Source organism: Oryzias latipes, chromosome 22 (assembly GCF_053564925.1).
Source record: "Oryzias latipes strain Hd-rR chromosome 22, Olatipes_Hd-rR_3.1".
NCBI classification, from domain to species: domain Eukaryota; kingdom Metazoa; phylum Chordata; class Actinopteri; order Beloniformes; family Adrianichthyidae; genus Oryzias; species Oryzias latipes.
Genome location: NC_136258.1, coordinates 23480230 through 23493447, shown reverse-complemented (window position 1 = coordinate 23493447; position 13218 = coordinate 23480230). Strand labels below are relative to the sequence as shown.

At 41.3% G+C, this 13218-nt stretch overlaps 2 protein-coding genes across 2 annotated transcripts in view; both read right to left on the bottom strand.

The window, feature by feature from the left end:
* Positions 1–88: 88 nt before the first annotated feature.
* Positions 89–4548, bottom strand: fam98b (family with sequence similarity 98 member B). Its single transcript, XM_004082477.5, has 8 exons — positions 4384–4548; positions 4085–4233; positions 3299–3427; positions 3038–3213; positions 2147–2227; positions 1467–1583; positions 1210–1377; positions 89–1134 (listed from the first exon to the last, which is right to left on the bottom strand). The coding sequence occupies exons 1-8, from the start codon at positions 4419–4421 to the stop codon at positions 907–909; spliced, it is 1086 nt and encodes a 361-aa protein (XP_004082525.1). The 5' UTR covers positions 4422–4548; the 3' UTR covers positions 89–906.
* A 2205-nt stretch (positions 4549–6753) lies between these two features.
* The window catches only part of spred1 (sprouty related EVH1 domain containing 1), a 34136-nt gene continuing 27671 nt past the window's right edge, over positions 6754–13218 (bottom strand). Inside the window, exons 5-6 of the mRNA XM_023951392.2 lie at positions 11595–11729; positions 6754–11503 (exon numbers count right to left, since the gene is read on the bottom strand). Coding sequence (XP_023807160.1) covers positions 10817–11503; positions 11595–11729 — 822 coding nt within the window. The 3' untranslated portion in view covers positions 6754–10816. The remainder of the gene's footprint in view (positions 11504–11594; positions 11730–13218) is intronic.

Genomic DNA, 13218 nt, shown 5'->3' with positions numbered 1-13218 from the left:
ACAAACATGCCACCTTGTGGTACATGTTTATCATTACACATCCAATAATCACATTCCTATTTCTTTTACTACATTAAATCAAACATTATTTAGTGTCTTTAATTCAATGCAGATTTATTTAAAAATAATTTGACATTTATCCTTTTAAGTTTCCAATCCCCCCCCCCACACACACACACACAATGCTTGAGTGGTTTTAGTGAAGGTGAAGATTTGGCTGCAGTATGACTACTCACATTTCCTAACATCACTTTAACAAGTGTGGGTTCTGTCAAAGGGCTTTATAAAATCATTTAAAATAAAAAATAAAAGATGCTTTCACTGAAACCAGGAAGTGCCCATCAGTCCACTTCAATGTAGTACGGTGTTTCCCAACCCTGGTCCTCGGGGAACCCTGCTCAGTCACCTGCCTTTGGTGACTGTTGGGCTTCTGCAGAGCCTGATGATGAGCTGAATCAGCTGTCCATAACCCTTGTGCTATCCTAGGCACTTTGACATTGGGAGTAATGGTCATCTAGACCCCACAACACAGAACCTTTTTTCTTCAATGATATGTGATCTTCACTGGTGTCCATGGATTACATGAAATCTTTCCACCTTTATCCACCTTTGTCGTGGTAGGGAGAACATGTCAATCATAGGGTCATAGGATAGCACAAGGGTTAACAGACGCTTTTATCCAAAATAACTTAAAAAAATGAGGAAAAAATCTTGGATAGGCAGTAGCGTGACGGGTATTGCTGTAGGACCCAAACTAGATGCTGGTAACAGTTGCACCTATTTTTCTCCAGGGAATCAAACCCTCATCTCCTTGTGTCCCAGTCTATTGAGCTATGCAGCTGCTGCTCTAACACTTGCTGAGGTAAAATTGCTGTTGTGTTTAAACGACATTTGCTTCCACTGATGCTAATACTGGTATCGTCCCCTCTTCCCTCCATGTCCTCCGTGATCTCCATGTCTGCCGTGTCCTCCTCTCCAACCACCTCCCCATCCACCTCCCCTTCCACGGCCTCCTTGCCCCCAACCTCCACCTCGTCCTCCATCTTGCCTTTTCTGCCAGGGCGGCATCTCTGGAGGTGGGGGGCTTATCTCGGAGGGTCGTCCTCCTCGGTCTGGTACTCTTCCCATTAGAACCTGTGGTGAAGTGATGGAAATGCATTTATTTACCACCAAACCGACAAATCCATTTTTGGTTGAAAAACGATTTACCTTGTTGACCGCACATGCAGTCTTCTTCCTGCTGGAGCCGCTGCTGGTCTTCACCACGTTGCAGAGATCCTCCCTGGCGGCCAGCAAGTCGGCCACGTCCACGGTGGACTTGGGCCTCAGAGTGTGCCTCCTAGGCTGGTAGGCGCTCGCCATACTGTCCACCTTTACCTGGTTTAGGACAACAGTTCTTTATGTAACAGAATCAGTCAAAATTCTCATACAAATGCCATGGGCTCAGGGGACGACGGCGAACGTGCCTTAGCTCTGTCCGACCACCCGAAGGACTGAACGGTGACGTCCAGACGCTTGATCAGCATCCTGCGGCGACTCTCGTACTCTGACGACAGTACTTCATTGATGTTTCGCAGCTTTTCCTGCAGAAGCAAACAAGGGTCAAAAGTGTCCCAAGTTATCTAGAAACAATAACTATGTTTACATGCACATCTTTTTCAACATTTCTGGATGTTCTTTTCTTATTCTGAACATTTTCCATATTTTCTGCTATGGCAGAAATATAACAGTTTCTCAATCTCCTAGAGGTCTGCAGCCTTCAACACTTAGAGAACCATTCAGTTCAATTTCTTACTGAAACAGGAGCCACAAGACACTGCGTTGAATTACTGTTACACTCTGTACTATATCGGATCATCTCAACGCAGCAAATGTAATGGTAATGTCAGCACTGGAATTAGTTTAACCAGTGTTGGTGCATCTCAGCCAGAAAAAGGTAAATCAGAACTGTGGTAAGTGACCCTTAATGGATTGTTGGAGCATTATGGGTACTGTAGTCTGGAGTAATAGGTACTACTGCATGCTTCAACTCTTTGTGAATAAAGTTTGGCTGTTTTGTGTTGCTTCACGCACTCTGTGGTCCAAAAAGAAAAACAAAACAAAACATTACTTTTAATAAATGACGTGAGGATATCAGGATGCATACCCACTGCTCACTGCTGAGCGACTTCTTCAGGACTGGTTTTCCTGCAGAACCGACGGGAAGTTCTTGAAGAACTTTTTCAACCTGCAAAAGCCCAACTCATGTCAACGTACAGCTCATCTTCTTGTTTACTAATATACTGCTTAATATAAAATTACAAATGATGTGCGTTCCTATTTTTAACAAAGGAGCAGGTGGTGTGCCTGTGGAGATTTAGTCATTCAGGTCATGTTTTCACTGGATTCTCCTCTTTAGGGCAACTGCAGTTTAAAGGTTCATGGAGGAGCACGGAAATACCCTGAAATCCCATCGGCGTTTAAAACTGAAGCAGCCGCTCGGATGAGCAGCAAAGGAGAAAGGAATCCTGGGAAAAGCTCATCTGTGGCATCTATTCCTTAATGTTTAAATGTGTGTGTGATTTTTTTTTCCTCTCCAAGAGAAATTGAAGTAACTGTGAACTGAATGTGTCAAATAAGCAAAGCAAAGACAAAAAATCTCAGAAAATTCCATTAGCAGAGGAATGCAGTGGCAAGAACCGGCGAAACCGGTTTGGCGTGAACAAACTTCAAGTGCAGTCAACCGCTCTTACAGCACACATACCAGCAGCTGCCACATAAATATATGTGCATTCATAGAGTTTTCTGGAGAAGCAGAAGCAAAACATATTTTATTCTGAAAGGTAACTATAGAATAAACAACATTAACGGTTTTGGATGGGTCAAAGACTGAGAACAAATGTCACATCCAGGATGGGACAGATGATGATTTATTGATTTAAAAATACCATCACCTATCCTACTGCCCCCCAAAAAACATGTCTCTTTTAAAATATACTATAAAATCTGCTTTCCAATTATTTTTATTCTATACTAAGAGGAGATCAAATAGACTCACCCTGTTCTGGACAGCAGAGAGGACTTCTGCAGCCTCCTGTCCTCTGGGCTCTGGCAGCCGCAGAGCTTCACAGACGGCTGAAAGCTCCCGATAAACCGGACTCCTGCTTTGCTGTTTATCAGACGCCTGCCTGCAGCTCACAATCTGGGCTGCCTGAAGCTCGGAGCTCAGGAACACTAAAAGAGAAAACAAATGTTTCAGTTTTCACAGCTCACCGTGACCACACAAATACAATTTGGATTAAGGAAGGTGAGTAGATACAGAGGAACTGGAGATGCTTCTTGGTATTTCCCACGGTGCCTTTAGGAGTTCCAGAGAGGCCTTCTTCATAAGGACAGTGAAGTTCCCTCAGAAGCCCACTCATCTCAACCTGGAGGCTCTCCAGGTCATCTAGAAGCAATGAGATTGGTGCATCTTCAAAATCAAACTTTTCATACTCATGTAATGCAAAGTTATTTACATGTTAAAAACATTGTAAATTAGAAAACCATAAGTAAAAACCAACATGTTAAAGCATAAAATGATTTATAAATAAGATGCTAAGTAGAATTCTGGATTGATACTGGAGTGGGGACACAATATTATGGGGGACCCATCATCCACACCAGTGACACCCACCCACTAACCCACCCACAGCAGATGTTTGTAAAAATTGAATAAAGTATCGCCATAAGTTTTGGATGTAATTTTAGGAATTGCTAAGGGTTAATTTAGCAGAACCCCCTCACTGGCATGAAGGATCCAAACTCATCAGCCCCTGAGGATGTCACAGGTTTAAATCAATAGAAAAAATGAAAATAATATTTATAACTATACTATATAGAAAAATAATTAGAATTTGCCAGGTAACAAATCTGCTCCAATCTTCCCACAAATGCATCTTCTTCGCTCTGACACCACTTTTAAATTGGAAATAAACAGAGTTTTCATCAAACTGTGTCATAGGAGCGCCTTTTCAGCATCAAAAATATTTTTTCATTTTTATGTTTATTTTATGCTACGGTTCCATTGTGGAGTTTCTGGTGTTGGTGCAGTCAGATGGCTGACCTGATCCGGAGGTGATGCTCTCCTCCAGGCTACACAGCGGCTTCAGTCTGGACGCCAACCAGCCGCAGAGGCTCACGTACTCCGGCGAGGACAGGCCGCTCTCTGCGGCGCGAAGAAGCGCCTTCTCCTCCAGGAGAGGCCCGTCATAGCTGCACACCGTAACAAATGTCAAAATCGATTATTACAGTCAGTGTACATGGTTATATTCCGCTAAGTACGTAACGTTATTTATAAACTAACTGCTCACGGGTTCGGGTAGCGGAGACAGTTACATGCTAATGCCTGGCTGGTTAGCTTACCCGAGCTGATCCAAAGAGTCCAAGATGTCACATTCCATTCCTAACAGCGTGAGTTTTTTATTCCAAGTTATTTAAAACTCGATGATGTGAACACATGTATGTCAACAAACAGCGTTTCAACCCATTCATTTCCTTTGTACACCAACGGACCCGCTCCGGTTAGAAACGGAGGCATCACAAATACATGGTTCCGCAGTGGAACTATTTACGTCGATTCTAGTACAGTCCCAATTTTTTTAAAATAAAATGTACAATCATCTAACCGCAAGAAAGATTTATATTAAAATCTTTTTTTTTTTTTTACTTTTGAAAAACAAAGTAAGGAAATTTGTGTGTGGTGATTTCTCTGTTGTATCAGGACACCTGGCCATGGTAAACCACTTTTAAAACCCTTGTGCTATCTTAGATGACCCCACCCTTACATTGACGTGTTATTCCTACCATGACAAAGGTGGATAAAGGTGGAAAGATTTCATGTAATCCATGGACACCAGTGAAGATCACAAATCATTGAAGAAAAAAGGTTCAACGAACTGTCTAGTGGGTCTAGATGACCCAACTCTCAATGTTAAAGTGCCTAGGATAGCACAAGGGTTACAATGCATCTGTGTTAGAAAACAACAAATAAAATCTCCTGCATAGACTTGAAAATAAAACTATAATTGGATAGCCTGTTTTTCGTCCCATTAAAGTATGTCATGTTTTAAAGCAGCATGCATTCATAGTAGCTGAGTATTAATAGTGCTGCCATGACAATTATTGCTAGATCTTCCAGATCAGCTCTATACATCTCATTCTGTTTCAGATTCTTCTTTGGTGGTTTGAAAAAAGAAAACAAACTGACAGATTAATAATTCATCATTCAACATATGTAAGCTTTAGTAGCATGTGGAAGACCTTTACAGTCATTTCCTTCCAGGAAATCAATAGCCTCATTTGCTCCTCAAAAAGATGCTGCCCCATACCATCACACTCTCAATCAGTACAGCACAGCATTCTCAGTGTCCTACAACTATTTGTTGTTAGCTGAATCTGAACATAATGTTCCTCTACATGTTCAGGCTTCAGAGCACGTGTTAGAGACAGCAGCACAAACGGGCCTGAGGGTAAAGGGCAGGCCACCTGGAAACCTGTATGAAACTGGTGATTGACTAGCTGTGGGAAGATCCTTGTGCAGAAGCTTTGACTTAAAATCTGCTGAAAATAATATACTGTATCAACAAGATGACAGTATTTGATGACTCCAGTTTGCAGAAGCTCAAAATAAGAGTCAACAATGGCAGAAACATGAACTACTTCGTATTGGTGAAAGAAAATCAGACAAATATTTCATGGGCACAACCCACATGCAGTATTTAGGTTCTAGTACTTCTCCTGCATGGTCCCCACAAATGAAGCATCGTTCAAAAGGGAAATAAAGGATTAAAACCATTTACCAAACATAATTTCCCAATTTAAATGACACACTTCAGGAGGAGTACCATCTTAAGACCATTCCTTCATAGCCAAGAAGAAGGAGACTGAGTAAATGTATTGATGATGATACCTTATTTCTTTCATATACTTTAAGAGGAAAGATAAGGGGAAAAAATACAAGCGATAATCCCAAGGGAGTGGGAAGAACACACATATAACAACACTTATAGGTAAATATACACAATACACATAGAAACATACACTCATGGAAACATCCGACACACATTTGTCATGTATGAATACTCATTTCGTCCCATTTAAATCCTATATACCAACTCATATACAGATTGTTTGTATATCTGCGTGTATATTAATAATTCTATATGTATTTTTTTATGTTTAAACATGGTTTAAATCCATTTTCTGTTGTGCGTGCCTTGTGTATAATAAATTTACTGTTTTCTCTAGTAATGAATAACTTTTATATATTGTATAGGGTTCAAATACAATATTCTAGGAGTTCATAGTCACAGATTTATCTTTTTTTTAAAAATCCCAGTTGAAACCCTTTTGGGTCATATACCACAGGAAATAAGTAGGAGGGAACTCTTCCCTTTGTTTACAACAGTTGTTATGCCTTGTTGCTAAGCTGAAGACCTGTAACGTTACCGCATCCATCACCCACGCAGAAGAATTCATCGGCTGACAACAGCTAACCTTTGTTTTCCATCCTAGTCTTCCAGATTACTCATCTTCATCACCCTTCGTATATTTGACGATGTAATGTTTAGATTGGCTCAAGGCTGGGTATTGTTTTGTGAGCATCTGTTCCGTGCCGACTTTGCAGCAGAGCGTCCTGGGACCCGACGTTCAGAGCGAGAAAGAAATATTTTCACACAAAATATTGTCCGACTTCTCCAGACAGGAAACAAATAAACGCACGCCACCAAAGAATAAAACTCACCATTTTATTATGATAATGTTATTTGATATGTCAAATTACAAGTGTATTATGTAACATAAAAACAGTTACAAACATATGTATGCATATTTACATTACACATTTATGAAAAGTAACAAGCTACATCTGTATAAAGAAAATACAACTATGACATGAGTTATTTGTACTATAAATTTTACATCAGATACTTGGTATTCTCGAACCATGATAAGAAATACCTAGACATGTAAAAACCGATCAAACCGGAAAGAGAGGTGTTAAAAACGAAAAGTAGGATGGACGTGAGGCACTTTTCTGAGGTTGTCAGGATGCGAAGGCCGTTGGCACTAAAATGAAAGGAAGAAAAGGCAAAAATAAAAGGTATCTCACAGAAAGGAAACATGCACAGGAAGTGCCAGAAAGAAAGAAAAGAAAGAAAACAGGCAGTGTTTACAGAATAATCAAGAGTAGTACCATTTATACTGCAAGTTTCAAAAACACAAATGTCCTCCACTATTTAGAAGTAATCACATAAATGTTACACCAAGCGCCGTAAGATGGGAGAAAAGCTTACACGTAGTATCAGTGCACCAAAGCATCGGAGAATCCAAACCACTCAAATGCTGTGAAAAGTAACCTTTTTTTTAAACAATACACTGAAGAGAAACAGGATTTATATAGCTTCTTTTGTTTTTGTTTTTTTTTAATCTACACAAGGTCAAGAATGTACACTTGTATGCATTCACAAAGATATGCACAATTTCCAAGATTGAAAGAGAATAGAAGACTAGCAGCAAAGTGGTTAAAACTGAAGTCTTATATAATGCAGATCAAAAAATATATATATTAAAGCAGACAGACACACGTTGCATATATAATACAGTACATGACAGGAGGTTGCCCTGTGCTGGTTAATGCAGAAGAAGAAGGGGTTATTTCAGCATTCTCTACACTTTATAAAAGCACGCCCTCTTTTGCTTCTCAGCCAGCAAGTTTTAATCAGGTTCACCACACCTTGGTTCGACTTTCAAAATAAAATAATAAAAAAAAAAAAAAGCAGCAGGGAGGGAGGAGGGGGGCAAATATGACAGGCAACCAGACTTTTGGTTGCACACCAACCCCACACAGCCACCAACCTGGGTGCACGCACACACACACACACACACCTGTGGGTAAAATAAAATGCACAGAGGAATCGAACGCATGACTGCTGTAAGATGGAGATTTAGGTTTAACAGTCGATCCTGCTGATTTTCTCTGTCAACACAATAAAATTAGTGATTGTATCTAGCAGCTTTATACGTGAATGTACACATGTGATTTTATATATAGAGTAGTACATGTATGCATATCTACTACTCTATATATGTATATATATATATATATATATTTATATGTCTTTAAAAAGAAGCGAACTGTCACTACTGTACTGTGTTAGCACTATCCTTCTGTCTACCATACAAAACTACAGAAGCTCAATAGTCCATCAGAAAGCCCTCTACCTTTCAATGTGAAATAATACTAAAATGTGACCTATGTACAAAATGCTGTCATTCCAAGCTACAAGATATGCTGACAGCAACAATAAATACAGCTCTATTTTCCAAATCTCAAAGACGATAAAGCTGGGATTATTAGCAGTACTTAAATATAGTATTACTTATTTACAAGGTTGTTTAGTTTGGTACCGAGGGTTGGTCAACTACCTACAGAGCATTAAAGTGTCCTGTTTCTTCACTGACTCAGTTTGCAGAGAGGTCAACGTGTTTGCCACACTTTAGAGTTTGCATAGAAAGTAAAAGGAGCATTGACCAGAGAGGAGTAAGGAAAGATCGTGTGCTTATGTCCAGATTGAAGTTGCATTCTATCGTTTTAACAGGGAGTGTTCAGACGTTTTGGGGGGAAACGGGGTTTAACCCTCATTTACACAGGTCTGAGTGAGTTAGCTCTTGTGTTGGGGGTCTAGATGTGGGAAAATGTGGAAAGAATGATCACATACATAGAAAGACACACGAGCAAGCTCTGACCCTGTTTGTTTACGTTTTTGACTGACTGACTGACATAACTCCTGTCTGTTTGCTGATATTACCGTCGTTCAGCCAATCGCTGCTTATTTTGGCTCCGCCCTGGAGATGCAGAAAAGAAGCCTGGGTCCATTTCAAGTCCAAAACGCTCTAATCAACATGGCCTGATCATGCATGTTCCATCACCCTCCAAAAGGACCCACTGTGGTTTTACACAACATGTGGGACCAATTTTGGGATCTCCAGATTGCCTTGATGTCCAATCCCAACACCAGGAATACTCAGCCCTTGTAATAGAAAACTGCAGCTTTTTTCTAAAAACACACATTATTGGAAAACGTGTATTAAACCTGTTATCTAACTTTACCTAGAACTAAACGAGAACCCTGTAACATGTCCAAACAAAAGGAGGGAGGCATGGATCTCATCATCCGAGTGTGATTCCTTCCTTTGTTCAGACCTAAAAAACCCACATGCCATTCTCCTACCAGTCGTGGTCAGCGGTGACATTATAACATGAAACCGGCTGTGAACAGGAAGACATGTGACATAAATACACCCACACACACAAACACAAAGATAACTTTTTTGTAAGAGTGGAGATAAAACGCATTCATTCGGGGTCTTTCACATGAAGAAAAGAGAACATGGAGGAGAGGAGAGGAACAATGGAATACCACATTTACCAAGTACATGAAGAACAAAAAGGGAAAACATTTAGAGGACAAAGGGGAAGATCCGGAGAGGGTGCTGCAACCAAAGGCAAGCAGTGCTTTAAGGTTGTTGTTTTTTCCCCCCATTCCAATCCGGGTGTTAAATTAATGACATTCATCTACAGACTAATTCAGAAATCTGAAGGTTCTCAATTTTTAAATATATCCTAATTAAGTGCCTCATCGTTTAACCAAGGAGCACTGGAACCCCTTTAATCACCAAAACAAAACTTGCTGGTTGAGTAACATACCAACCTTTGCTTCAAAACTAATTACAAAAAAAAAAATAAAAAATACAGGAAAATGGTATTTCACTACAGCAGTAAATAAAATCCTGAAACAGTTCACCAAATTCAATCATATTATGGGTTGATTTCAATTCAAATAGCTAAAGATGTTTGTTTTTTTTCAATGCTGGGGGATTCATAGTTGTAATGTTGATGTTTAGCTCTTTCTTAAAATGGAACCAGTCCCTTTATTTTGGAATGAATCTAATGTTTACAATCAGCCAAGCAAAGCATAGCTAACATGTTACTACAGTGAAGGTTTGTTGCCAGATCAGACCTTCTAAAATAAGAAAAAAACAAAAAAAAAAACAGGGGAGGGGGTCAGTTGGCCATACGTCCACCCAAAAAAAATCTTTTTAAATGTTAAAGTTGCACTAAACATGGTAATGTACCACAACAATTCCTTAAAGGTTACTTTTACTTAGGGGGGGGGGATACCATTTTAGTGCACTTTTCCCTGTCTAGTCATTGCATTGTCAGTGAATGCTCGAGCCACGAAGGAAAGGCCACTGTTCCCCAACGGCAAATTCACCCAAAAAAAAAAAAAAAGAGTATATCCCTTTTAGCATACTCAAAGTACCTTTTACCGCAACACATCAGAGTTTTGTTTTGTTGTTATCGTTAGCTTTTTGTCTGTACAAGGCGTTTTCCTTCATAGTTACACTTTACTTGCAGTAGGATTCTGGTATGTGGCCTGGCTTTGTCAACGTAGAAGACAGAGTAGGAGACGAGTGTATGTGTGTTTGTGTGTGTACAGGTGTATGTAGTAGCATCTTCAAGTCTATTGATCATGATGTCTTTCAACTCAGATTAAACTCCTGCACTTAGCTTGCTGCTCAGAGCCCCCACAAAGCGCATGGTTTGTCCTCCACAGCTGCTCGACAGCGACAAACTCAAACTGAAATCTCCAAAAGCTCTCCCAGAGCTGGGGTTCAACATCACATCACCCCATCCGAGAGGGGAATGAAAAAAGGATGCCAGCTATTCATTTTCCGCTTCTATGCTCTGCCTTTGTTAGCTAGCTTTGAGGGTGTCCCAGTGTTCGACGCGGGGTCACCCTGCGGCCTTGTGCTTGCCCCCGCAGCAGTGGCAAGCCTCGCCGCAGTGGTGGCAGGCGCGCAGCGGCAGGTAGCAGCACATGCAGGGCGCGATGAAGGAGAGCGCCACCAAGGCGAGCCAGCGGAGGCAGAACTGCTCGTCGGAGGTGTCGCACGAGCAGGGGTCGGAAAAGTCCCCCTCGGAGTCAGACATACAGTGATACAGCATGCTTTCCGCGCAGAGCATGCAGCTGACTTTGTAGATACACTGCTTGATGGGGTCGGGGGCGTCTTGGCACTGCCCCCGCCAGTTGTCTTCGTGGTTGAACATCTCTCGACAGTAAATGCAGCGTGAACGCTCGCCGTCCTCTCTTCGTCGACGACCCTTTTTACACTTGAGCAGGGGTGACGGCTGAGTCTTAATCGCCGTGTCCTTGCCGAGACCCAGGCCCATACCTGTTCCTATGCCCATACCAGGGCCAGAGTGGGAGTCTCCACCGGGGCCGTCGGGAAACAGGTACTCGCACTTCTTACTGTCCAGTTTGGGAGAAGGAGAGGAGAAGTCCAGGTCTTCCCGGTCCGCATCGCGCCTGCACATGACGGGGTGGCGGTAGTCCTCATAACCTCGGATGAGTACGTCTTTGCGCGGGTTTATGCGCACAATCTCCTCCTCATCTATACGGAAACCCACGCGGCGAGTTGACTGAGGGGAAACCGTCAAAAGAGAACATTTAATCGAAGACTTCGACACAAAAAGGAAACTTTCATGCACACCAGAAAAGAAAAAAACACACCTGAGGTGGCAGGTAGCGGCGGCTGTCATCGAACGCCTGAGCGCGGACATAGTAGCCCCTGAATGGCTCGATTGGGTTTAGAGGAGAGAAGGGCTCTTTGATTGGGGTACAAATGGAGGGAGGCTCTTCACATACCTGAAGGCACACAGTTTCAGATTAGTCAACAAAAAAGTTCAACTGAGATCGGAATAAAATAACACAAATATAATCCAAATCCAGATTTTTGGGATAAATGTGCTTTGCTCATGTTGTACAGCAGGGGACTAGAAAGTACGGTGGCTCTGAAGTTCAAATCGCATCAACAGGTCACTCAATGCAGAAATGCATTAAAGAAATATAAGGCAATTTCCAGAAATCAATATGAAATGTTAAAAAAATGACACACAAAGAAACCGGAAAAGGTGATGATTGAATGATGACGTTTGTCCATCATTTTTTGGCATGAAGTGAATCACAATATCACCATCCAAACTGAGATGTCCCATAGTACAAACCTTTTCTGTTTTTTCTTTTGTTTCGTTTTTAACATTTCATTTAGATTTCTGGAAATTACACTTGTTTTCCAAAATTGTATTTTGGTTTCTGGGATTTTGCCTTGATTTTCAAAATTTAATGTTACTTTTTCATTATTTATCTTTTTGTCGTTGTTGTTGTGATTGTTAACATATTTTTGGGTTGAGTGATTTGATGGTGTGATTTGCATTTCAAGACCAAACAAATCTCAGTGCATTTAAACTTTTTACAGATATAAATTTCGGCTTTGATCAGAAAATAATCAAAAAAGTCCAAATGATGCTAAAAATACACAGAAGGGAGAGCTAAACTATCTGAACTAAAGCTGCCAAAGACATAGATGAGCAATTTGGCTTTTATTATAAAATCAGTTTTATTTAAAGGCCTGTGAACTTATCTTTGTGCTAGTCCCCCTATAGCCACCAGGGGGCATCCTGCTGCTGCACTTTGCCTAGCGACTGTTGTGTGGCAATGACTCAAGGCCCTTCTGTTAAGAACTAAGAGTTCCCATCAGGCTTGCATGTGTTCACAAACAAACAAAAAAATGAGGACAGAGAAACACGCTTCCATATTCCCACCACCTTGTGCCAATCCATCCCATGATTACACATAGGAAGCTGCCTCATGTGTGAGAGGAGGACCTCCACCTCCTAAAGCCACAGATGGCGTCAAATAAAGTTATTTTTGTATGACATCTACGAAACTTAAATATCTCCATCTCCATTTTTATCATTCAGAAAAGTCAAATATAGCAATTTAATCCACTTTGAGATACTTTAGGCTGGTACTTGAATGCAGCCACCTTCCAAACTTCCAGCTTGTTTCTGTGGCCGGTGTTAAGTACCCTCATATAGCTTCAGTGTGAGCATAAGCGCTGTGCTCTGTGGACGGTTTACGCTCTTTTCTCACACACATCCCGATATCATCAAGGCAAGGTTAGTCCTCCTCTCTGCTCCTCTGCTCTCCTCTCCGTGTGGAGGAGGCTGCTGGCTCTGGTTAGTCAGTGCTGTGTGTAAAGTAGCCCACGCTTTAACGCACAGCGGAAATCTGGTTTGCTCCCAGCTGCTGCTACAGTAATTACTGTCCTGTGGTTGCTAAGAGATGCTTCCTT

Coding starts and splice junctions, on each gene's coding strand:
- fam98b (XM_004082477.5), bottom strand. CDS start 4,421: ATGGAATGTGACATCTTGGACTCTTTGGATCAGCTCGG. Junction 2,228..3,037: donor TCTCTGCTGTCCAGAACAGG/GTGAGTCTATTT, acceptor GGGCTTTTGCAG/GTTGAAAAAGTTCTTCAAGA. Junction 1,584..2,146: donor CGCTCAGCAGTGAGCAGTGG/GTATGCATCCTG, acceptor TTGCTTCTGCAG/GAAAAGCTGCGAAACATCAA.